At 34.0% G+C, this 27,422-nt stretch overlaps 2 protein-coding genes across 3 annotated transcripts in view; both read right to left on the minus strand.

Annotated features, from left to right (window-relative positions):
* LOC137630676 (uncharacterized) overlaps positions 1-12,697 on the minus strand; it is a 13,147-nt gene extending 450 nt beyond the window's left edge. Inside the window, exons 1-7 of one of the 2 annotated variants that reach the window (XM_068362294.1) lie at positions 11,268-12,697; positions 8,699-8,807; positions 6,334-6,421; positions 5,310-5,392; positions 4,824-5,000; positions 2,525-2,783; positions 1-252 (exon numbers count right to left, since the gene is read on the minus strand). The exon at positions 1-252 is cut by the window's left edge and continues 450 nt beyond it. In XM_068362294.1, the coding sequence (XP_068218395.1) occupies positions 1-252; positions 2,525-2,783; positions 4,824-5,000; positions 5,310-5,392; positions 6,334-6,421; positions 8,699-8,800 (961 nt within the window). In that variant the 5' untranslated portion in view covers positions 8,801-8,807; positions 11,268-12,697. Of the gene's footprint in view, positions 256-2,524; positions 2,784-4,823; positions 5,001-5,309; positions 5,393-6,333; positions 6,422-8,698; positions 8,808-11,267 lie in introns of both variants that reach the window. The other variant, XM_068362293.1, reaches the window with a different exon arrangement.
* Positions 12,698-12,824: 127 nt separating this feature from the next.
* On the minus strand, positions 12,825-21,161 carry Iyd (Iodotyrosine deiodinase). Its single transcript, XM_068362296.1, has 7 exons — positions 20,971-21,161; positions 19,223-19,442; positions 15,722-15,833; positions 15,019-15,149; positions 14,563-14,688; positions 13,885-14,075; positions 12,825-13,383 (listed from the first exon to the last, which is right to left on the minus strand). The coding sequence occupies exons 2-7, from the start codon at positions 19,419-19,421 to the stop codon at positions 13,201-13,203; spliced, it is 942 nt and encodes a 313-aa protein (XP_068218397.1). The 5' UTR covers positions 19,422-19,442; positions 20,971-21,161; the 3' UTR covers positions 12,825-13,200.
* Between the last annotated feature and the right edge of the window lie 6,261 nt (positions 21,162-27,422).

The raw sequence follows: 27,422 nt of genomic DNA on the forward strand, positions 1-27,422 counted from the left end.
CGAGCTCTTTTGGTTTGTAAGACATTAAACGCACAGCTGTGCTGTCCTCACCAGTTGGAATGTCAGATTTGAAGTTTGTCTTGTTTTCCTCACTAGCATCATTAGACTTCGATAATGGGGTTGCAAGCAGTTCATCTTGAGGTCTACAGTTCTCCAGTTTAAATGGTTGATGGACGAGAGTGCAGTTTTCTTTTTGACTGGGTCTCGCTTCCAGGTTTGCAGTTGTCGTGGTAGGAGGTGAAGCAATCGCCTCTTCTGTGTGAGAAAAAAGTATCTATTACTATTAAACTGGATACAGTAGTTACATGGAATAAGCATAATTTTCTTTAGCATCCATGTTGCAAGTCTATTTTTTTGATCAAGCAGTGCATGGATTGTGTTTTGATATATTAGGGTTTTGCTAAGGTGACTTACGAACAAGTGGCCATGTATGATATATATATATATATATATATATATATATATATATATATATATATATATATATATATATATATATATATACATATATATATGTATATATATATATATATACACATATATATATGTATATATATATATATATATATATATATATATATATATATATATATATATATATATGTATATACATATAATTTGTATTGTTTTCCCTTCTAGCAAGCTTAAGTTTAATACTGAAGAAGCCATCAAGAAGACTTCTAATTATTTTACATCGTTATATTAACCAACGTTTCGGGAATCCATCCCCATCATCAGGGCTTTTAAAACAGGAAATTATGTTTAGATTAGAAATTGATCAGATTACAATTTATGCTTAAAATGCTTCTGTAGTAACGTAAAATATGAAAATATTTAGTAAAACAAATAGTAAAAAAAATTAGATATATAACGCGAATAACGCGATTGAGGTCCTTTACAACTAAAACGGTAGTAAAAACACGTGATAAAAACTGGAATGTCAAAGCAATATTTACCGAGGTCTTTTATAATTAAAACACTAGTAAAAACATCTATGATAAAAACAGGAATACCAACGTTATATTTATATAGATATATGAGTGGTTAGACTTTTTTTTCAAAAGATGTGGTTTAAAATTGTAAAATTTAAAAAGAAAAAAATTATCGAAGGAAATGCTGTAAGTACTAGAAACAAAAAAAGCAAAGGGGTTCAACAAGGGAGGGAGAGGAGTTGGTAATGAGCAGTTAGGCAATGTGTAATGGTGTGGAGTTGGTTTGATTGTTTAAAGGTGACAGTTTCTTGATGTAGAGAGTTTCTAAGAGGAGCGAAAGGCAGTCGGATGTTTGGGAGAGGATTTCGAAATGGTTATACTGACTATGGGTTTTATATGAATTTGAATGGTTTCTTATGAAGGAAAATTCCTTTGATTTTAATATGGAATCGGTGCGATGACTGACACCCCTATGGGAATCAATGCGGGCCTGCATCAACTGTCGCTTAGACCCGATATAATTTTCAAAATTACATTTTGGAAAAGTATATATGTATACAGCGGAGAATCGCATCAATTCCGGGGGTGGTGGGGAGGTGTCCTTGAACCTGAAAAGTTTACCAATATTTGATGGTTTTTAAGATACACTTAAAATTAGTATAAGGGTACATAGAACTGAGGGGTGTGTTGAGCTCGTGTCTGAAATAAAAAGAAAACAATCTCATGTAAAAGACCCAGGCCCACATGGCTGAGGACTATGAAGCGCGAAGTAGGAGATGATGAATGGAGAAGTATTGAATTAAAAGCTCAAGATAGAGATGACTGGCGAAAACTAACCGAGGCCCTGCGTCAATAGGCGTAGGGGGAGATGATAATGACGATGATGAATGTAAGAGATGCTTTTTTTTCAGCATTTCCTTCGATTTTTTATTTTTTTTTTCAAAAAATCTTACAGTTTTAAACCACATCTTTTGAAAGTAAGTCCAGCCACTCATATATCTATGCAAATATTACGTTGGCATTCCTGTTTATGTCATAAGTGTTTTAATTGTAAAGGACCTCGGTAAATATTGCTTTGACATTCCTGTTTCATGACAAGTGTTTTTACTAGTGTTTTAGATATTTGTGTTATATATCTTAATTATTGTACTATTTATTTTACTAAATGTTTTTATTTTTTTATTTTACGTTACTACAGAATTATTTTAAACAGAAATTGTAATATCTGATTAATTTCTAATGTAAACTTAATTTCCTATTTTATATAGCCCTAATGATGGAAATGGATTCACGAAACGTTGGTTAATGGAATAAAGATGTAAGAGGATTTGAAGTCTTCCTTCTGTCATGTTCATTATTATTATATATATATAATATATATACATATATTATATATATATATATATATATATATATATACATATATATATATATATATATATATATATATACACATATATATACAGAAATTTAGAGAGAGAGAGAGAGAGAGAGAGAGAGAGAGAGAGAGAGAGAGAGAGAGAGAGAGAGAGAGAGAGAGAGAGAGAGAGAGAGAGAGAGAGAGAGAATATCATATCCTCTAAATATCCCACCTAAGAATGCAGAAGTATTTTCCTCCTTATCGCACTGTGTTTTCGTGTTAGAAGATCTGGACAGCTCATCGTTCGCGATAATGCTTTTGCAGTCCTTGTAAGTCTTCAACTTGAGCGCAACTGCCAAGAGGGTTCGAATCACGGGCTGATGATTGGGATCGACCCTGATTTTCCTCCTCTTGTGAGAACGACGAATCGGGCTGTTAGGGGGAACTTTCACGCCACTGGTCTCCTCCTTCGCAGTGAAACTTAAGGACATCTGTTAGATGAAAGGCGTTGCTTATTAAGAATCTTTGACAAAAAAAAACCTGCATTTGATCCAAAACTTTCATTACCGTTGCTCAATGCATAACCAATTTACTTATTATTTATGTGAGAAATTTAAAATTTTCCTCTCATTTAGCTCGTATTGTTTTAAAGGCGCTGATGAGTTTATTTTGGATTTGAAAAAAAAATCTGATTTCATCAGGAAATAGTGTTTACTTGTATTTGTGTACTTATTTATACTGGTATGTTGCTCATTGTATATAATGATGCCCAAAGTTTAGGTTTTAAAGATCTATTGATGAGTACTGTTAATTGCATTAATTGTTAAAATCCACAACACTAACTAGTCGTAAAGTATTGTTTATTGTGAGTTCAATATTGATAATTTCTTTTTATTTAAAGATATTCATTGAAGGGAGAGGAATTATTATTATTATTATTATTATTATTATTATTATTATTATTATTATTATTATTATTATTACTAGCTAAACTACAACTCAGGTTGGAAAAGCAGGATGCTATTAGCCCATGGGCTCCAACAAGGCCAAATAGCCCAGTGAGGAAAGAAAATAAATAAACTATAAGAGAAGTAATGAACACTTGAAATAAAATATTTTAAGAACAGTAGCAACATTCAAACAGATATTTCATATATAAGCTATAAAAACTTGATTAAAAAAAACACACAAGAGAATTAAATAGAATAGTATGTATGAGTGTACTTTCAAGCAAGAGAACTCTACCCCAAGACTGTGGTACAGAGACTATTCACTACCCAAGACCAGAGAACTACCTACCATAGCTAAAGAGTCTCATCTACCCTTACGTAGAGGGGAGATAAGAAAACATTTGTTGATAGGTATTTCTGCTAGTATTACTAACATTTGGTATCGTGTATCGCCTGTTTTATATATATATATATATATATATATATATATATATATATATATATATATATATATATATATATATATATATATATATATATATTTGTCCTTTTTTACCATTTTGTGGCACTTTAGTATCATCATCATCATCATCTCCTATGCCTATTGGCGGAAAGGTCCTCGGTTAGATTTTACCAGTCATCTCTATCTTGAGATTTTAAAATCAGTACTTCTCCATGCACCATCTCCTACTTCACGCTTCATGGTCCTCAGCCATGTAGGCCTGGGTCTTCCACCTCTTCTAGTGCCTTCTGGAGCCCAGTGGGAAGTTTAGTTAACTAATTTCTCCTGGAGAGCGCGAAGAGCATGCCCAAACCATCTCCATCTACCCCTCACCATGATCTCATCCACATATGGCACTTGAGTGATCTCTTATAGTTTTATTTCTAATCCTGTCCTCCCATTCAACTCCCAATATTCTTCTGAGGGCTCTGTTCTCAAGTCTACAAAATCTGTTGGAGATTGTTTCACTGTCATACCATATGTCCATAGAGTAACACCGATCTCACTAAACTGATATATAACCTGATTTTTATATGATTTCAGGCGGTTTGATTTCCAGATTTTACTTAAACTAGCCATTGCCTGAATTGATTTTTTCAATCTTTCATTAAACTAAAATTCTAAAGATCCTGTATTAGATATCATAGTTCTTAACTATTTACATGATTCAACCTCATTAATCCTTTCTCCTTTCAATGATATTTCATCTTCCATCGCATACTCCGTTCTTATCATCTCTGTCTTTGTTCTATTTATCTTGAGACCAACCTCATGATATTTTATGCATTCTGGTAAGCAAGCTTTGCAAGTCCTATGGTGTTCTGCTTATAAGGACAGCGGCATCAGCATACTCTAGTTCAGTTAATTTCCCGTTACTTTAGTATAGAGAAAATTTACTTTTGTTTATTGAATAATGTTTTAAATGAATCTAATCTTACTTTTGGGGGTAACGATCTAATTTAAGTTTGAATAATGATCAGCAGTTGATGGTGAAATAATATCCTAAGATATATATTTAAAATTTCTGATTACACCTTTGAAAGAGTCGAATGTTACCACTGACTAATGAGTTGACTAACCTCTGAATAATGAGTCTTAATGACGATGAAGTAATGAATGACACAGAAGAGTTTGATTATAGTTGCCATGCCTCTGACGTTGGGCATATAAGGCATCGTGTAGAAGAACCAGACGAACAGCATCACCAGGGTGACAGACGTCCAAACAAGCCACAGGAGAACGAGGAAGCGAATGTCCTGACGAAGGTTGCCCGAGAAAGAGAATTAAAAGATCATTCTTATAAGAATACGAGAACGGGTTATCATTTGATATATTATCAGCACAGGGTAGTGTATTTTCATTCGTTTATAAGTATAGTAGATATTTTTATTGCTAATGGATAGACAATTATAACTACGATTTTTTTTTTTTTGATGAATCAGTTGGTTTCTTAGTTCTACATTTATTTACTTAAAAAAAAAAAAAAGCTTAACTACTGCGATCATGAAATTATATCAATGAATCATTTAATTATACTGTGGGAGCAAATAGACATAAATACTTACTCTTTTTGAACCGATGATTAACAAAATGGACATGACCCACTGCCCCGAGGAGATGATACCGCTGGCCAAACTCAGCCTTGTGTCTAGAATTATGATAGAAAGTAAACCTTACATATACTTAATATAACATTCAGTATACTGATAGATATGATTTCTATATTGCTGAACATATTTCGGGCATTACTAACTAGCTAAATCAATATACCTAACATATGAATACATTAGGTTTAATTAGCCAATAAGACTGAATATTCGGTTAATGTATTGTTAAGCCACGTTTCAACCGTTTACATTGCACGGTAATTAGCTGGAAAGAATGATCCACGTCTTAGTTGTTTACTTGTGCTCTGTATATATGTGTGTGTATATATAAGCCTAAATATACAATGTGCAAATTTATATTCATAAATAAAAGGTGCCAAACCAAGCCTACTGCAATGAGTTGTTATGAAATTTCTAGTAATACCACTAAGTTTTTGTTTTGTTTGCGTGTTTTATAAGATTTTTAAAAATATTTCTTTGAATCATATATGCGCAACGCATGACAATATACTCATATTCATCACGAATTTTATCAACGAATTATGTACATATTTTAGATTCCGTAAACATGGCCGTTTTCTATACTTGTTTTCTCACAGTAAATAAGAATAGAAGAAAATGGAAGTCAAGCTATCCTGAATTAAAGCAATAACTACAAAATATCACTGTAACCTTTGATTGCCAATTTAGAGTATATTATTGAATTAAATTGTAATGGATTATCATTAATAAACTTCCAAAATGTTTGAATAGATAATGGAGCTTACTCATATTATCTAAATTAGTCTTAATATTTTTGCCCCATTACAGTATAACATCCACCACATCTATGTTTAATACAGTATATCCTAACAACTCTGCTTTCTCTTAGGGATATTCCTTTACTCACTGGCTGCCTCCTATCATTTATATCATACTTATGCGCATGTGCAAATTTAGTGATGAGCTTCATAATTTTCAAGGCCTATTTGGTCATACTCACTTGTATAGTGGTCAATGCACTGGTGACAATATTCGTATTCACTGTAGGCTGTGAGGTAGTCGAAACACTGGCCGAAGGACTCCCACACCTGCAGAAGGTTTATTTATAAATTAATGGCAGTGATTATAATAGTTCTTTTAAAATTGCGTCTAGTTTACTGTATGAATTCAATTAATGATATACATGTGCCCTTACACATCATAACATAACTCCTCAATATATACAGTATATATATATATATATATATATATATATATATATATATATATATATATGAGCCAACCCCTGTAAGACGAATTAACTTGCCGGAAGAGAATTCATTTATGTACAGTTGGACACAGGAATTCCTGTCATACCTCGTTGTGAGGAAGTGTTCCCTGTCACATCCTACTGCACTACAAGTAACCAAATAGTTAGTATAGGGAGAGATGTTAGTGGTGGTTGGGGCTCCACACAGGAACTCACCGCCAAGTAATGGTGTGACAGGGTACACTTCCACAGAAAGACGTGTACCAAGAATTCCTGTGTCCATCTGTACGTTCTATTAAACTTCAGTCTGCATCAATCAGCGTAATTTATGAATTAATAGCTTGGTTGGTAGTCGATAATGGTGTGCTGCAAGCAATCTAATCTCAGATTCATTGCTGCAAACTGAAATAATACCACTGAAAGTTCGTAGTTTAAAAAAGAAAAAAAAAACTGGGTATTGTACCTTCGTGTGTTTCATCTTCGATCATTAGTCAAAGGAACAAATCTCTTAGTTCTGTAGCCTTTTCGGAACTTACTCCTTCTTGTATGTATGTATTGTCATTAAATGCGGTCTCGAATGGGGTTGCCTGCCGTCTTAAGACAACGCCCTTACAATGTCCAATAACACTTCTCTTCAAAGAAAACGCTCTGAAGGAAAATACGAACTTACCACTGTAATGCCCCATTTAACATTTTCCGCTTACTGTTATTTTAGCCATTTCAAAATGATTAATAGTAAGGAAAGAATGGAAAACTAATACCAAAATCCATATGTATGTGTGTGTGTATATATATATATATATATATATATATATATATATATATATATATATATATATGTGTGTGTGTGTGTGTGTGTGTATAAATATATATATGTATATATGTATATAAATATATATATATATATATATATATATATATATATATATATATATATATATATATATAATGAACAACATGATTATGTATATTAAAGCTTCCAGAGCATCAGCTTCTTCATACGCCTACGGAGAATGCTTACCTTTATTGCGTTAATCCTCCATATCTATCTAACTATCTATATATGTGTATATATATATATGTATATATGTTTATATATATATATATATATATATATATATATATATATGTGTGTGTATGTATGTATGTATGTATATACACACGCACACACACACATCATCTACGAACGTTGACGCATAGGGTCTCGGTTAGATTTCACCCGTCGTCTCTTATCTTGCGCTTTTAATTCAATACTTCTCCATTCATCATTTCCTACTTCACGCTTCATAGTTCTCAGCCATATTGGCCTGGGTCTTCCAATTCTTCTAGTACCTTGTAGAGCCCAGTTGAAAGTTTGGTGAACTAATGTCTCCTGGGGAATGCGAAGAGCATCTCAAACCAACTCCATCTACCCCTCGCCATGATCTCATCCACATATTGCGCTCGAGTAATCTCTCATATAGTTTCTTTTCTAATCTTGTCCTGTCCCAGTATCCTTCTGAGGGCTTTGTTCTCAAATCTACTAAATCTGTTGGAGATTGTTTCATTGTCATACCATGACTCATTTCCTTTCCATACAGTAACGCCTGATTTTTATATGGAATTTCAGGTGATTTGATATATATATATATATATATATATATATATTATACATATATATATATATATGTACATACATATATATACATACATGTATATACACACACATATATATATATACATATATATATATATATATATATATATATATATATATATATTTATACATGTATATATGTATATATACACACACATATATATATGTATGTAAATATATAAATATATATATTTATGAATATAGATATATATATATATTTATATATGTATATATATATATATATATATATATATATATATACTGTATATGTACACCCTTTTGTTATCTACCATCCTTTAATAGCACATTAGACCTATCAGTCCCTCCTTTTGAGTATTATATTCTTAACGAGTTAGCCATCTCCTTCTTGCCTGAGACAGTCTCTTGTCTAATAAAGGCTATTGGGTTACCCGTCTCATTTTCCTGCGATTAAAAAAAAGGGGGAGAAATAAAAGATTTAAGAAATCTATGTATGCTCACCAAGCTAACGATGCCAATCCAATAGCAAGCAGCTTTCCCGGTCATGCAGAAGCAACACGTCAAGGAGTAACACTGGTTTTCTTTGCTGTATTGGCAACCCATTTTTCATCTGCAAAGAGAACATAATAGATATTAACCTAAAGAGGAGGATTGTTATTGTGACTCCTTTTTTCCTTTATTTCCTGGGGAAATTTTTATTTGTGGAAAAAGCTTAGTAAAATACGCCATCTTTTTTTAAATTATGTTTGTAAGAATTTTCACTAAGAAAAATTTCCTTTTGTTTTACTCGATTTAGCTTATACAACCTGAACGTGGCTGCCCTTTTTCTTTTGTCGAAAAATATTAGTGATAAAAATAATGTGAAAACTGCAGTTATGTAAAACTTATTTGATGAATATGTTTTTTTCAAAATAGTTACAATAATTTTCTGAAATACATTTTCGATATACAAAGTTACATATTTTATATTTCTAAACACAAGAGTGGTACTTCTGTATCTTAATATGTTCATATACAATATGTGCTTTGATACCATACTAGTATTGGGGTACACTCGGGCACACTATTCTATTTAATTCTCTTCCTCTTGTTTTTAAAGTTTATGTAGTAAATATTTATTTTAATGTTACTGATCTTTAAATATTTTATTTTTCCTTGTTTCCTTTCCTCACTGGGCTATTTTCTCTGTTGAGACCCCTGGGCTTATAGCATCCTCCTTTTCCAACTACGGTTGTAGCTTAACAAGTAATGATAATAATAATTGATGGAAGACCATGTTACCTTAGTCGCCAGATTTAATATTTAAAGATTTACAGTAATTGTAATGATAAATCTTATTCTGAATGCTTTCATATTAAAGTAGCAATTGTGATCAATTTGGATTTCATTGAAGAAAATACATTTTTTTTTGAAGTTTTTATAAGTTTATTTACTTTTGCGAAAATGGAAGGAACATTTCTGTAATATTTTCTGATTTGTAATTCCTAATGGGAATTTTAATCCTTGTAGAATGAGCAAGAACTCTTGATTCATTATTATATTGGTTGATTTAATGATTAGCCTTTTCAGAATATAAATTTTGACATGTTACTTGAAGCGGTCGGTCTATTATTATTATTATTATTATTATTATTATTATTATTATTATTATTATTATTATTATTGCAATATTTGTCAAGCCACAAACCTAGCTTGAAAATCAGGATGCTCGAGGGCTCGAATAGGGGAAGCAGCCCAATGCGGAAAAAAAATAAAGAAATAACGAATAAACTATATTTGAGAAATAATACAGAGACTGTAAAACATATCTATCTCAGTAACAACGTTGAATAGATCAGTCATATATTATTTATGAAACACGACTTACGTTAACCTGTTCCATAGAAAAGCATTTATTGCAAGTTTGAACTTTGACGTTTAGGAAGATCATTCCACAATCTGATCACAGCTGAAGTAAAACTTCTAGAATACTGTGTAACATTGAGCCTTATGATAAACAAGGCAAGGCTGTTAGAGTTGACTGCATAGCTTATACTATGTTTGAAACAAGGTACAATGAAGTAATTATAACATTTCCTCATGATAGATTAATCACGAAAAATCTTTAAAAAAACAAAAGAGCTTTCTGAATATGCCATTTTGTGCAATTGGAGAATAAATTAACTGGATATTTTTCTGAAAAGTATATTTGCAATCAAGAATCACATCTAGAACTTTTAAATGAGTTGTGATAGTTACAGATACATTATCAATGCAAAGATCTGGATGTTGAGGAGCCACTGACCTTGACCTACTTACAATATACTATTGAGTTTTGTTAGGGGACAATTTCATCCCAGTAATTTGTATTAGGCGGTTTTTTTTTTTTCTGTAAGGGATTCAGCAACCACAGATACACATTAAGGAGATGGAATTGATGGAAAGAGAAGCATCATCTACATATACAATGAGGCAAACTACATATCATACGAGAACACTACCCCAAGGGACACTGGCTATTGCATTTGCATGGGCACAATGGTTCCCATCAACAATTACTCGATTACTTAAAAATACAATAGTGAAGGTAAGAAAAGACTCGCATTCTCACAACTATTTGAGTTTGAAAACAAGGGCTTCATGATTAAAACGGTCAAAGGTAGCAGTAAAATCAAGGTAATTCATACTAACCTCCTGACCACAATCATTGGAAAATGTAAGGGAAACTTATACTCTTAGACCCTTGCGAAATCCAAACTACAAACTAGAGAACAGATTGTTACCTTCAGAATACCTGTTGAAGCCTTTGGCCTTGTAGTATCATGCTTTTCCAACTAGGCTTGTAGCTTAGCTAGTTATGATAATAATAATAATATATATAATATATATAATATATATATGTATATATATATATATATGTATATATATATATATATATATATATATATATATATATACACACACACACACATACATACACTTCTTTCTATAATTGTATATGAAACCCTTTCTTTCGATAATGCCAACAGCAATTTTCTCTCCGTGGAAAAGACAAGTGTAACTATCAGAAAATAAAATCGAAGCTATTTACCTTGTTTTGATTTTTAGGGCACGATCATGAAAGATGTTCTCTGGAAATATGTCCGCGATAAAAAGAGAGGAAGATTTGCAGTTCACGATAATAAGATAACCCACAAAAACCAATAGAAAGAGAGAGGGGGAATTATTTTTGATGGCACTTGTCACTCTTTCGTACACTGCTGTGCCATTGTCACTCTGTAGCCACTCTGTTGCACAGACACTATCTACTGTACAGTATTCTTATCCTTTGGAGAAAGGCGGGACTTCCCCTCGAGAGTTATTGTAAGCAACTTTCGACTCTCTCACTATTGTACATAAGGCTGAAATGTGAGAAGTTAACTCATCGCTCCCAGAGGAAGTGGCCTCTTGGACATTCGTGTATATGTATACTGTATATATCTCCTGAGCGGTTGTTTTAATGCCATGAAAGAATATTACATTTACTGTTATATCTTCCATTCTCCTACGTCGAGATGATTTTAAGTATGACTTGTATAAAAGGCAAAATTATTCTCTCTCTCTCTCTCTCTCTCTCTCTCTCTCTCTCTCTCTCTCTCTCTCTCTCTCTCTCTCTCTCTCTCTCTCTCTCATTCAGTAAAAGTTCTATAGTAGTAAATAAGGAAATATTTAACAAGGGTCTGGTCTCTCTCTCTCTCTCTCTCTCTCTCTCTCTCTCTCTCTCTCTCTCTCTCTCTCTCTCTCTCTCTCTCTCTCTCTCTCTCTCTGTAAAATGTCGTCTCATTTGAGATATAACAAATTGTCGAGAAATTTACCAAAGTTAACGTAAAAATGAGGTAAAAACAAATCTGATTTAATACATTAAACTGTTGCAAACTAGTTAATAATGGAATCTGTAATGTTATTGTACTTAATATACTGTAGTTCTGGGTTGATTGAAGAATTTTTCGTTTGGGAGTTGCCCTTTTTCGAGCTGTGGAATTCTTCATAAGTAATACTCGATAATCATGAGAAATTGTTTAAAACAACTTCCAAGAACATACAAGTATCTAATAAAACTCCCATCCATATTAGTCCCCTTGCTTAGAAATAATAAAAAATCTTATTCGATAGTAACTTTATTTTACATATAAAACAATATTTACTTCACTCAACCCTACATGCTGTTAAATCATATTAAAAAAAAAAAAAGAAGAAGAAAGAAGTTGGAAATAACCCATTTTAAAACAAACACCGTCATGTGTATTTTGAAAGTAGTGGAAATAAGGATCCACAGAGACACTCGTGTATTCAGCATAGTTCTCCATGTCCTGGTCTCATAGCCACAATAATTTTTCAATTTTTTCTTATACTTTCCTAATTTCTTATGCAAGTTTGAACTTTGACGTTTAGGAAGATCATTCCACACTCTGATCACAGTTGAAGTAAAACTTCTAGAATACTGTGTAACATTGAGCTTATACTATGTTTGAAACAAGGTACATTGATTGTCTACGCTAAGATCTTTCAAATATAGCAGCAGTCATTTATTTGCAAATTCATTATATATAACCACATAGATTATTCCAAGTCTCATATGGCAACGTAGTTTTTTTTTTTTTTCAAAATATTTTTCATGAAGCTACCATGTGTTATTTGAAGTATCCTTCATATTCGCCATATTTATTCCAACTCTTTACCCACGATCACGATAATTATTCACAAACTTCCCTTGTAAAATTACCCTAATATTATACAAGTTTCCATTACAACGACCCCATGATTTACTTTATGTGTATCTTAAAAGGCCTCCATAATTTTCCAAAAGACTCCCTTAAAGAGGAATCCTAATTTCTTATATTTTAAAGGGTCAATAATGCAATCACTGGAATTAATTCCGATTCTCAAACGGCACCTAAACTTTCTCCCCAGCCCCTTTTCTACGGCATTCATAATTTCAACCAAATGTCCATCCCATCCCCACCATCATGTCATCCAAACCTCCCTCATATGACCACCATAATATCATCCAAGTCTTTCCTATTTAAATCGGGAACCGTGGCATCCGAAGCAGGGTAACCCACGGGAAGTAGCAGCAACAGTTTCTCGTTGGACGGTCGTCCCAGGAGAGTCCTTAGCTGAGGCCCACAATTCAGAGGCGTTGAGGTGAGGGTGACCAGTCCAGCATACTGTGGAAGAGTTTGAGATGGATGTCAAAATTAGCTTTCTGTAGTTTTCCATGCAATATTATAATAACGAGGAAAAAATATGAGGTTTATCTCGAATAGATAGCAAGTTAATGACATTTCCTAGCTTATTTTAAGGCTTATCTCGAATGAATACCAAGTTAATGACATTTCCTAGCTTATTCCAAGGCTTATTTCGAATAGATAGCAAGTTAATGACATTTCCTAGCTTATTCCAAGGCTTATTTCGAATGGATTGCAAGTTAATGATATTTCCTAGCTTATTTCAGGGCTTATCTCGAATGGATACCAAGTTAATGACATTTCCTAGCTTATTTCAAAGCTTATCTCGAATGGATAGCAAGTTATGACATTTCCTAGCTTATTTCAAGGCTTATCTCAAACAGATGGCAAGTTAATGGTATTTCCTAGCTTATTTCACATCTCTTTAACGTTCTGAACAGGTGAAGTAATAACAAAGGGAAACTTTTTAATTCATCTCACATGAATGGCAGCGAGCATTATGCCACCAGCCAGGGCAGTCGAGATCTCGTGATAGTAATGGTTCCTCTTCCTACCATCGGGCATGAGGCCATAGGTCTGCTTGAAGATCAGTATGAGCCAGGGGGCCTCCGTCAGGTATTCCTTCACCCAATTTGTCTTTAGGGCCTTCAGATCCTTCACCCATTGGGCACCTGTGGAAGGTGCATAGTTCTATTATTCTTTTCCAAACCTTATTCTTAAGTAACTTCTTCAGTTTTGAATATGGAGAACTGGACGTGTCTCCCTTACCTTCCTCTTTCACAAGAGCATAATAAGTGAATGAATAGATAAGTGATTAAAAGGTCAACAAAACCCATTGAATGGCCGAGTTCTAAATGTTTGTCATTATGCTTTCAGTTGAATTTGAGCGTATAGTCATCTGGATTTGAGAACCATATGTATAAATAACCTAGCAAGTAACATTGCAAGGTGCCATTGACAGTCATAATGGATCGTTATTTTAATGAAAAGATTCATTTGGAAGATTTATGTTGATATCTTTTACCCTAATATTAAATGAATGGGTGGTATTTGGTCCGTGAAGCCCATAATTTTGGTGCAATAATATGGTATTGAAGATGAAGGGAACCAAGACATTGAAATTTAAAGGAGTATCTAGAACACTATGCCATTTCTTACCCATTCTTTTGGTGTAGTTGACCTCTTCCTCGGCCTCCACAATTCTTCTTACTTCTTCCTTGACGTCAGCGTCCCCGACGACGACGAAAGTCCATGGTTCTGTGTGGGCTCCTGAAGGGGACGTCCCTGTCGTCGAAAAGTTTTAGTGAGCTATATTATTTTGACATCTTAGATTTTACATACAGTAAATGTACGTTTGTGTATATATACGGATTAAAATCTCATACTTAAACTGCTATGCAAAAGAATTTCTACACACTCGATCCAAATAAAGTATGCCTCAGTATCAATTATTTCTAGATTTTTAGTGTATCTTTGACCACCAGCTGCGTTGGTTTCTGACTTAGTTTCCATATATTCCCGTTTACCTCTTCTTACTTTGCTATTCAATTTCTCTGACTTAAATGTCAACCTTTTTGTCAAGAAGAAGAAGAAGAAGAAGAAGAAAAAGATTACCTGCTGTCCTGACGATGTTGTTGATGATTTCTCGAGGCACTGGCTGGGAACTGAAGAACCTAACCGAGCGGCGTTTGTTCAGGAGTTCGTAGAAATCCTTTGACCGTTGCAAGCTCTCCTCTTCGGAGTACCTGTTGTTTTATTTGGTGCTAGATTACCTTTATGTTGTCCAAGGGTTTTTATTAGCAGCGTTGCGCATTTTGAAATCTATTTGTTAGTGATAGTAAATGCAGTCAGATAATGATAAATGAAATAAGGTATTTGTTATTTTAAAGGATTTAAAGATCCTGGAAACATTTTAATGGAACATGTTAAATCCACTGTGCTTGTATACTGTTGTATAGCGTAGCCGTATAGTATCAATCCTCTTCTGTTTTGAGGTTCTCAATATGACTATTGACATTGATTAATAAGTAAGAGATCTATCCTTATTAGTATACTGACGACTTTAATTGATACCCTTTAAAATTGAAACTAAAAACCTGAAAACCTTAATCTATAAATCAGAAGTCTAAAATGATTGTTACAGTAAGATACTGGCTTGATAAATTCTTTAAGATACCGTTGACATGGTTATCATTTCAAGATAATTCAAGATAACTTTACATGATTACTAATGCAAGATTGATATCAACAACATAATTATAAGTCTCTGATTCCGTTCGACATGATTACTTAAAGATACCAACATCATGATTATTACTTTGGAGCTTGAAAAGGAATGTGTTTGAGATCATCTGGCCACAGGGGATCCACCAGGTTATTTCCTTCCTTTTCGTCATCGTCGTCTTCTACTTCACCCACTCCCCCTCTTTCTGTTGGAGGAAACAAAGGACAAATTATAACGTTTGACTGATTTAAAATACACACACAAACACAGCCATTCCAACACCTGAAACATAGTAGACACCTCACACGTCTCGAACTTACGACCTAATTACGCCTTGACTCCTCGCTGCTGTGAGGAAGGGCGATGGTGGCTGGTACAACACACAAACATACGCTTCCAGGGTCTAGGCGATGTCAGGCAGGGCAGCCGGTCGGGACTACGGTCCACCCCAAAAAACAAAGCAGACTCCTTCCAAAGAAGGCAACCGTGTTGCCCACACGAATGGGAAAAAACACGCTAATAGAAGAAGTACTGATTTAAAACTTCAAACTGGCGTTACACCAACCTGGGTCAGCAACTGCGTAAAGACATTATACGCTAAGATAATTTGTTACATCCAGAAGATTGATAACCCTAATTAATTGATTGACTTGCATCATGTATCCAAGGTTATTAGTGTTTGATTCAATCGCTTCAATATTAAGAGCGCATTTTAACGAAAGCCGTCCATGAATTATCTAAATCTAGTTCATATTTGGTATGATTAATGATGGCCGAAGTGTTTTTTTTTTAGAAATATTTCCTATTCATGAAGAAAGATTAGAAAGAGATTGCCTCGCCGGATAACATTCGCATGATAGAATAAAAGATATCAATTGATATTCTCACATCTTACATCCATTAAAATAATATGCAAACACCTTTTTATTTCATTGGTTTTTACGGTAATTTGTTTATACAACAATCGTCATGGACATTGATAATATATCATTTACTATGAAAAGGACAATATAAAAAAAAAGACAATGACAGAAATTGGTTGTTGAAAGTTTTCGAGTAAGTAATGAAAATTACAAGGTAAATAAATCATGCTAAGTATTCCCGTATTGACAGTGAGGTCAAACGAAAAGTTAAAAATGACTGGGGAGAATAATTAAACAAGAAAGCAGATGAGGCTATGAATTCAGGGAGTGGCTATTGTGTAAGAAACGCTCATAGAATTATCAGTGAAATCTCTACAGGGGCAGAGAAGAAGAAGAAGCGTATACTCATCAAAAACAGAGATGGATCTGTTATAACAACAGAAGATGAAGAAAAGCAACGTTGGATGGAACACTTTAGTGAGGTCATGAATAGGACATGAAGGGAACATTTTGATTGATATACCTGAAGCTGATGAAGATCTTGAGTGCCCATAAATGAATTCATTGTGTTTGAAGTCGAAACTATCATTAAAAAACTCAAGAGATGGAAAGCCCCTGGATACGATGAAATAACTGCTGAGATTTTACTGGCCGAGAATGAAGTGATTATTTTGTAGAATATGGCATGAAGAGGCAAAAACTGATAAATTGGAGCTAGGAGTGTTGGTGAAAAGGGCAAAAATAGGAGACCTAACTGATTGCAATAATTACAGTCATAACACTTGCATCAGTTGTTATGAAAATATATAGTATGCTTATTCTAAAGAGACTGGAGAGAACGATTGATGGGATGAGCAAGCAGGATTTCGAAAAGCTAGAAGTTGCACTGACCAAATTTTCATTTCAAGACATGTGATACAGCAATGTGTAAAATATAGATATCCACGTTTGATGGCAATTGTGGACTATGAAAAAGCCTTTGATAGTGTGCACCGGCCAATTTTATGGAGAGTTCTGCGTAATTATGGTGTCTCTCTTAAATATGTAAATTTGATTAAGTCTGTTCATGAGCATAGCAAATGCAGAATATTAACGGAGTCTTATCAAATGAATTTCCATTGAACAGTGGAGTACTCCAATGAAATGTGTTGACACCTATGTTGTTTATCCTCCTCGTGGATTTTGTAATGCATAGAACAGTTGGGGATGGTGGAGAAGGATTGGACTGGATTGGTAATAGGAAATTAGCTGACCTATAGTATGCTGATGACGCTGTCTTTATTAGCAGAACACTACAGGGTTTACAATGTTTGCTTACCAGAATGCATAAAGTATCACAGGAGGTTGGGCTTAAGATAAACAGAAGAAAGACAGATGATGAGAACGGAATATGTAATGGAATTGAAATATCATTGGAAAGAGAAATTAATAATGAGTAGAATCATTTTAATATTTAGGAACTATGATCTCTAATACAAGGTCTATAGAATTGGAGTTTAATGAAAGATTGAAAAAAGAAAATCAGACAGTAGCTAGGTTGAGTATAATCTGGAAATCAAATCGCCTGAACTTGCATATAAAAATCAGACTATATATCAGTTTAGTGAGATCGGTATTACTCTATGGACATGATTCATGGTATGACAACAAAACAATAATCAACAGATTTTGTAGATTTGAGAACAAAGCACTCAGAAGAATATTGGGAGTTAAATGTCAGGACAGGATTAGAAATTAAACTTATACGATAGATTACTCCAGTGCCATATGCGGATGAGATCATGGTGAGGGTGTAGATGGAAATGGTTTGGTCTTGCTCTTCGCACTCCCCAAGAGAGATTAGTTCACCAAACTGGGCTCCATGAGTCACTATAAGAATTGAAAGACCCAGGCCTACATGGCTGAAGCCTATGAAAGGTAAAGTAGGTGATGATGAATGGAGATGTATTGATTTAAAAGCTCAAGATAGAGTCGACTGACGAAATCTAACCGAGGCCCTTTGCGTCAATAGGCGTAGGAGGAGATGTGATAATTAAGAAAAGAGCTTCATAAATATTTTTTTTTCCTCAAACATATCCATAATTTCTACTGTTTTTTTTTTTTTTTGGGGGGGGGGGTGTCCATAAAACTATATAGAATGTTGAATAACAAAGATAAAAACCGAACAAATGAATCATTATGAAAATAGATTTATTACATTTCCCATCTACGATTCAGGTGACATCATTAAATCTAGTTGGCCTACTTGTGTATGTTGTTTGTAATGTTATTGAAAACAACATTTATAGGCAATAAGAGCATTGATCAGATGGAGAAGTTGCGGGAAGTAAAAATTGGAGATCACAGCGTGAGAGAAGGTGGACAGTCAGAGGGGAGAGGGTGGGAACTTGAGATAACCGGTGATAGAGGCAGGCTGAAAGCAGTGCTGTTAATTGCCGAGGAGATAGTCCCCTCTCTCTCTCTCTCTCTCTCTCTCTCTCTCTCTCTCTCTCTCTCTCTCTCTCTCTTCTCTCTCTCTCTCTCTCTCTCTGAGCTTTAAGAATATATGTCTCGCCTTGCTAGTACCTCTTGAATTAATAATATTGATTTTTTATCTACAAAATATGCAGTGGCATGACATCATAGAAAATTAAATTCTCTCTCTCTCTCTCTCTCTCTCTCTCTCTCTCTCTCTCTGTTTATAAAGTTTACATGGCTACCCATTATATCAAGGAAATTAAATCAATCTCACTGATAACGTCCTGACTCGCCCTCTCCTCCTTGGACGACGACTTCTGGCTTGAATTCCTCACATCCTGCGAGTCATTTTCTCTCTCCTTTTTATTCTTAGGAACGATGAAGTTGATGAAGACCACTATAAGAAGCGAGAAGGTTACTTCCATGCAGTGCTCACTTAGGAAAGGGATCACGTAGCCTGATATTAAACCCATCTTGGTGTGGGTCCTTTGAGCCTGTTTGAAAAAAAAAATAAAAGGAAATGTGTTATTACATTAAGGGAGTCTTACAAACCCTCAAGACAAATCATGTCCCATTTTCAAAGCTGTGAAAATAAATTGTGTCCTAATCTCAAAGCTGTAAAAGTAAATTGTGATTTAACTATGTCCCCTTTTCAAAGCTGTGAAAATGATTTGTGTCCTAATCTCAAAGCTGTAAAAGTTAATTGTGATTTACCGATGTCCCGTTTTCAAAGCTGTGGAAATGAATTGTACATGTCCTAATCTCAAAATACGACTAAACTAGGATTCACCTATTTCCCATTTACAAAAATTTAAAAATTAATTTCATATGTCGTAATTTCAAAGCTGTAAAAATACATTATGATTTATCTATGACCCGTTTTTAAAGCTTTAAAAGTGAATTTATAAATTAAGTTTAAACAGAACTGGGCATAAAACGCAACGCAAGCACTCTTGACGCTTAATAATCATTCATCATATATATATATATATATATATAAGAGATGAGAGAGAGAGAGAGAGAGAGAGAGAGAGAGAGATAAGCATTACGATATCATTTGATGACTGGCCAAGGTCACGTCTTTTCAAACCGAATCTCAAGAGTGTTTACGCATTAGATGTACTTTAATTTGTTTTTACCTACTAAAAACAACAACGAAAATACAGTTTTGCATTTTTTTTTTTTTTTTTTTTTGACGATCGACTAAACCGAAGAGCTTTTACAAGATTATTATAATGTTTTTGACTGGTAAGAAAATTATGTCACTAATGTATTATAAACTATTCGTTCCCCGTCTTTGTAAATGACTTAGATTAACTTTTTAAAATTTTGCCTCGGTGAAAAGAGAGATTTTTTTTTTCGCTTTTATATACATCGAATTATTTGCTTGAAAAAAAAATTAACGCATTTTTAGCTCTGCCTATCACTGTCTGAACAACATGAAATCTGATTCTCTCTCTCTCTCTCTCTCTCTCTCTCTCTCTCTCTCTCTCTCTCTCTCTCTCTCTCTCTCTCAAGTGTGTGTGTTTAAAGAATAAGTGATAAGTAAACTGGAGCTCAAACCAAAACGTTAATATGCCTTTTAATGAATACTATTTTGCCGAGTTGTTGTTATTATTATTATTATTATTATTATTATATTTATTATTATTATTATTATTATTATTATTATTATTATCATTATTATTTGTTGTTGTTGTTGTTGTAGCCTAGTAGTAGTAATGGTATTTTGGTGAATTGTTATTGTTATCATTACTCAGAATGAAATTTGCAAGCCTTCACAAGAAAGACGACAAACGTATGGAACTGAAGGTCACATGAGACAGGAACCAAGTGAAGACCTGGCTTGTAAAATACATATGAAAATAGCAAGCAAACCATTATAAACAAGTAATAAATATATGTAAATGAACAGTTGGTGGTTGGTTTGACTTCCATTACTATAAATAAACAATTCTTTCGTAGTGACACTGCGAATGTATTCTATGCTTTATGTACTGGATATTCGTAAACTTGACTTACCTTGTCTCTCTATGTGCGTGGTAAGTTTTATCAACGGCTGAGTGAAAACTGAGACAATCGTTAGTCGTTTTCGTACTACATGAACACCGAGAAGATTAGTAGTACTTGTCTACATCACGAATTGAAGGACACTGCCCCAAATGTTTATCATGGACATGGACCCATGCTACCTTAACCCTCTCCTCTCGTCTCGTCCTTATGACATTCACTTTTCTCTACGCTGCTCCGCCTCCGCGTCTTGCCAGCTTGTACAGTTGCCACTTTGGTTTTGATTCCTTATATTTTATAGAATATTACTCTCGCAAATTCTTTACAAAATCTCTTTGAAATCCAGTAACATTCTTTTCATCATTTTATTCTGTTCGTACAATTTCCTTATATATGAAGTAACCGTCTTGAAAATATTAAGCAATGGCGGGTATTTTGCAACAGATGCAGATTTCTTTTGTTATTATTTTTTTCGTCTCTAACTACCTCCTAACTTTAGTCTGTACAACCAAAGAGAACACTACTTTTTAGATATACTTACATTAAATTCACCTTGAGCACGTATAATAGTTATTTTAGACCATAGTTACTATTTGTGGAATATGCAATGCTACAAATGAAAGAATGAATGTCGTCAGTTTGCGTAATATAATGTAGGCTAATAAGTTATTAGTGAAAACTAGTTTACTGCAAAGAAGACCTAAGTCACAGGACCAGATAATTAATGTTTTTTGCTTGGACACGAAGAGATAAGTCATGCATAAACAACAAGCCCTCTTGAGTAAGTAGGCCTACGAGGTCAATGTTCAAGTGACAATTCTGTTATGATGCTTGTTCTAATTATACTAAGGAATGTGTTATTGATACAAGGAGTAGGATAAATATATTTGTAAGGAATCTATTAATTAGCTCTTTGTGAAAGAATGAAAGCCAAGAATAGGTTAGTAATTGCAAATGTATGTGGTTACAAGGAACATATCTTATATTGTAAGGACTAGATTAAGTATTTAAAGTCATTTAGGTTATCGCAAGCATAAGCTCATTAGTGCAAGGCCTATGTGTGTTACGTTATCAACAAGAAAATCATTAACAAAATTACATTGTTTACCTTTGTTCAGGAGATGAACACAGTATGAAGAGATCCATGTTATTGTCTTAAGGAGTAGGATAATTCTTCGAAATACTAAGATGATTTTTTTTTTTTTTTTTTTTTTTTTTTTTTTTACAATAATGATAGATAAGCTACTGGTTTTAGGGACCATTTGATCATTGTTAGATTTAACATCATAATTTGTCGGATAGAAACTTTCGGGCTATTAAATGCCTTATTCTTGATCTAGATACAAATCTCTGACACCGTTGTTCAGTTAGTTCTTTATGAATGTTGCATAAAATTTCTCATAATGCTGACCATTCTTTGCATTTAGATCTTCCCATCCTGTACCATCCTGTTACGTGGTAATATATATGCAGTGAATTCTAACTCGTGTCGTTTCCATCATAAACCGCAACTAAAAGTTGTAGTCCTGCTGTTACCAGGTTGTGGAAATTTTCACAATCTGGCGGTTGAATCAGTGGATCTTCGGAAGTTTAAAACTTTTTGTAAACTTTTCCGTTGCCCTGGTTGGATTAAGTTCCATTTCATAGTTTATTAATGACTTAGTTATTTAAACGTCGTTACTGATCTTGAAGTATTTTATATTTTTTAATTCATTACTTATCTATAGTTGATTTGCTATTCCCTATTTCTATTCTTCATTGGGCTACTTTCCTGTCGGAGCCCTTGGACTTGTAGCATTCTGCTTATCCACCTAGTATTGTACAGAGAGAGAGAGAGAGAGAGAGAGAGAGAGAGAGAGAGAGAGAGAGAGAGAGAGAGAGAGAGAGAGAGAGAGAGTACCTATAGCATTTGACATTCCATGGCGTTTACCTATCCCGTTATTCATAAAAAAATCATTACTTAAATTCACTAATGTTTAAGCAGTTTTTCTGTATATCACATACCTTATACTCGTACCATCCTTATTTACGTTCATTATTATAAAAGAATTGACTGTTTAAGCCAATAAGGATTTGATGAAAAATTTTAATTTTTCTGTGTGATATTTCTAAGAATTCACTTGCTGAGGGACCCATTATGCATTTTTCAGTTTAAGAATATAAGTTTTAGTCCAAGATTTTTCAACAAGGAGGGCTGTCTATTTATAAAGTTATAAAGGCTTATTTCCATGTTATTAAGACCCTATTCTTTTAAATAGATCATGTGTAAACCTTTTGACATTGAAGACTTTTTACTTTTCTTGAATCACTGTAATATGTAGATGAATTATCCCCTATTCAGAGTGGGGGAAGATCAATGCTTCCATGTTTTAAGGCATAAATGGATATTATAGTAATTGCATACACTTTGAAATGGAGGCTAGACTTTGTGTTAAAGTACTATGGTAATTCAATGTAATCGTCTTATTATTTGTTTTGGACAAGTCTTTCAGGATAGATATGGAGGAATTCGACATGTACACGGGAAAATGTTGATGGAGATTTGAAACAGTACGCAAGAGCTGCATCTGCGTGGAATTAAAATACACACACATACACACACACACACACACACACACACATATATATATATATATATATATATATATATATATATATATATATATATATATATATATATATATATATATATATATCTTCTCCTACGCCTATTGACGCAAAGGTCCTCGGTTAGATTTCGCCAGTCCTTTCTATCTGGGGCTTGAGCTTTTAATTCAATACTTCTCCATTCACAATCTCCTACTTCGTGCTTGATAGTCCTCAGCCATGTCGGCGGATTGGGTCTTCCAACTCTTCTAGTGCCTTGTGTAGCCCAGCTGAACTCTTGGGGAGTGTGAAGAGCATTCCAAAACCATTTCCATCTACCGCTCATCATGACCTTATCCACATGATCTCGAGTAATCTCTCTTATTTCTGATCCTGTCCTTCCATTTAACTCCCAATATCCTTCTGAGGGCTTTGTTCTCAAATATACTTAATCTATTGGAGATTATTTCATTGTCATACCATGACTCATGTCCATATAGTAACACCAGTCTCACTAAACTGATATATAGTCTGATTTTTATATGTAACTTCAGACGATTTGATTTCCAAATTTTACTTAACCTAGCCATTGTCTTATTTTATCTTATTATTATTTTTTCTTTTTTAAATCTTTCGCTAAACTCTAATTCTAAAGACCCTGTATTGGAGATCATTGTTCCTAAATGCTTAAATGACTACCTCATTAATCCTTTCTCCTTCCAATGATATTTCAGCTTCCATTGCATACTCCGTTGTCATCGTCTCTGTCTTTCTTCTATGTATCTTGAGCCCACCCTCGTTTGATATTTCAAGCATTCTGGTAAGCAAGCATTGCAAATCCTGTGGTGTTCTACTAACAAGGACAGCATCATCAGCATACTCTATAATCATCTCCAACAGTTCTACGAATTACAAAATCCATGAGGAGGATAAACAACATAGGTGAAAACACATTCCCTTGAGGTACTCCGCTGTTCACTGGAAATTTATTTGATAAGACTCCATTAACATTAACTTAGCACTTCCTATGCTCATGAACAGGCTTAATCAAATTCACATATTTAAAAGGAATTTCATAATTACGCAGGACTCCACAAAATTGGTCGGTACACACCATCAAAGGCTTTTTCATAGTCCACAAATTCCATAAAAAGTGGATTTCTGTATTCTGCGCATTACTGTAAAACATGTCTCAAAATGAACATTTGGTCAATGCAATTTCTAACTTTTCGAAATCCTGCTTATTCATCTCAGCTTTTCATCAATCTTTCTCTCCAGTCGCCTTAGAATAAGCATACTATATATTTTCATTAAATCTGACGTAAGTGTTATGCCTCTGTAACTTTTGCAATCAGTGCCATTTTCACCAACATTCCTAACTCCCATTCATCAGGTTTTGCCTCTTCACGCCAAATTCTACAAAATAATCTTGTAAGTACTCTGGGAGTCACTTCATTTTCGGCCAGTATCATCTCGGCAGTTATTCCATCGTATCCAGGTACTTTCCATCTCTTTAGTGTTTTGGGGATCGTTTCGACTTCAAACACACTGAATTCATTCATAGGTACATCAGTGTCTTCATCGGCTTCAGGTATATCAATCAAATTATTCTCGTTGTATCTCCTATTCATAACCTCACTAAAGTGTTCCATCTAACGTTGTCTTTCTTCCTCTTCTGTTGTTATAACAGATCCATCATCCATCTTCCTTTTTGATGGGTATATGCTTCTTCTCTGCCCCAGTAGAGATTTCACTGATAATTCCATGAGCGATTCTTACACAATAGCCACTCCCTGAATTCATAGCTTTGTCAGCCTCATTTGCTTTCCTGTCTAAATATTCTCTCCAGTCATTCCTCGCTTTTCTGTTGACTTCAATATCAATACTGGAATACTTAGCTCGCTCTACCTTGCAATTTTTATTACCTTCTCGAAAACTCTCAACAATAAATTTTTTAGATTTGTCTCCTTTTTATAGTATCCCACGTATCATTTAATACCAACTGACTGATATATGTTCTTAATATCACACCGTTCTTCATTAATTGTCTGCTCTTCGTCTCTTAAAGTCTCAAAGACTGCAAATCGATTCCTGCATTCAATTGCAAATGTTTCTTTGTGCTCTTCTTCTAAAAGCTTAGTTGTATCAAACCTATGTATTCGATCTACCTTTCTGTTGGGTAATTTCAGTTTTAATTTCAGTTTGGCAATGAGGAGCTGGTGATCACTAACAATATATGCACCTCTTTAGCTTCTTACATCTCCCAAGAGTCCTTCTTCTTTATTTATGGCAATGTAATCTATTTGATTTTTATAATTGCCACGTGGTTTAGTCCATATATATTTGTGGATGTCCTTGTGCTGAAGAAGAGTACTTCCAATGACAAGATGTTTGCTGAACATTGATTATTCCTTCCAACTTTAGCACTGAAGTCTCCATTCACAATTTTCATATCTCTCTCTGGGATCTCATTTATTACACTCTTTCAGTTCTTCATCGTATTAAAACCAGAGCTAAAGAGTGAATATCAGGAAAGGCTGGAAATGGCGTATGACAGAGTGAAAGTGAGAGAAACCCAATCCTTTACCCTGCTGCCAATGACTTCATCAAGATTTAGGGGGAAATTTTTTCCACACCCAAAGATCTTGTTACTCCATCAGGTTGCTCATCCTCTTATATAACCGTTGGCAAACAGGCTGAGATATACAACCTAGCACGGTATGATGTTCGTGTGTGCGCGTGCATATACAGTATATATATATATATATATATATATATATATATATATATATATATATATATATATGTATATATATATATATATATATATATATATATGTATATATACATATATATATATATATACATATATATATATATATATATATATACATACACGTATATATATATATATATATATATATGTGTGTGTGTGTGTGTATATATACATATATATATATATATAGAGAGAGAGAGAGAGAGAGAGAGAGAGAGAGAGAGAGAGAGAGAGAGAGAGAGAGAGAGAGAGAGAGAGAGAGAGAGAATATTCAGGAAGCGCAGAAGTACATACAAAGTAGGGGTGAATTGCACAATGCTGTATACGTTGGGGATTCCGCCCACTGCTGATGAGCCTTCTCATTAATGTTGATAATGTTTAGAGTGAGTGACATTTTGAATGTTTTGAAGGTTTATTACATGATTCAGCAGTTAAACGGTATATTTCGTATATTTAGGGGAAATCGCTTAAATATGTCAATCAACTTTGGTTATACCAAAGATGGAGTATGGCATTGGGCTAGCAACTCCATCTTCTACAAAGGTTGATTATTTGCTCTAGTGAATATCTAGATTCTCTTTAAATCTGACTGACTATTCTGAAGCCCCAAGGTTAAATGACCCAGTCCCATTTTTTGTAAAACCCAATGACATTACAAGTGTCTAATTCTTATCAATGAATCATCACATTCTTTGATAAGTCTTCAAGAGGTATGATAGTTATCACAATTCTGCTTGAACCCATTTTATAATCTGTGAAAAATAAACAGATTAATTTTATATAGATTAGGTGATGTCTTCACTCTCCCCGTCCCCTTAGGCTGTCTTTCTTTAAATGTATATTGATAAAAATATATTATTGTTATTATCAGTATCAGAAGCATCAGGAGGAGGAGGAGGAGGAGGAGGAGGAGGAGGAGGAGAATACTACTGCTAGAGTTATGGGGACCTTTGACTGGCCAGACAGTACTACATGGAATCCTTCTCTCTGGTTACGGTTCAGTTTTTCCTTTTCTTACACATGTAGGTAGTAGTAGGTTGGCCAGGGCACCATTCACCTGTTGAGATACTACCGGTCCTTTGACTGGCCAGCCAGTACAACA

Source organism: Palaemon carinicauda, chromosome 38, assembly GCF_036898095.1.
Source record: "Palaemon carinicauda isolate YSFRI2023 chromosome 38, ASM3689809v2, whole genome shotgun sequence".
NCBI classification, from domain to species: Eukaryota; Metazoa; Arthropoda; class Malacostraca; order Decapoda; family Palaemonidae; genus Palaemon; species Palaemon carinicauda.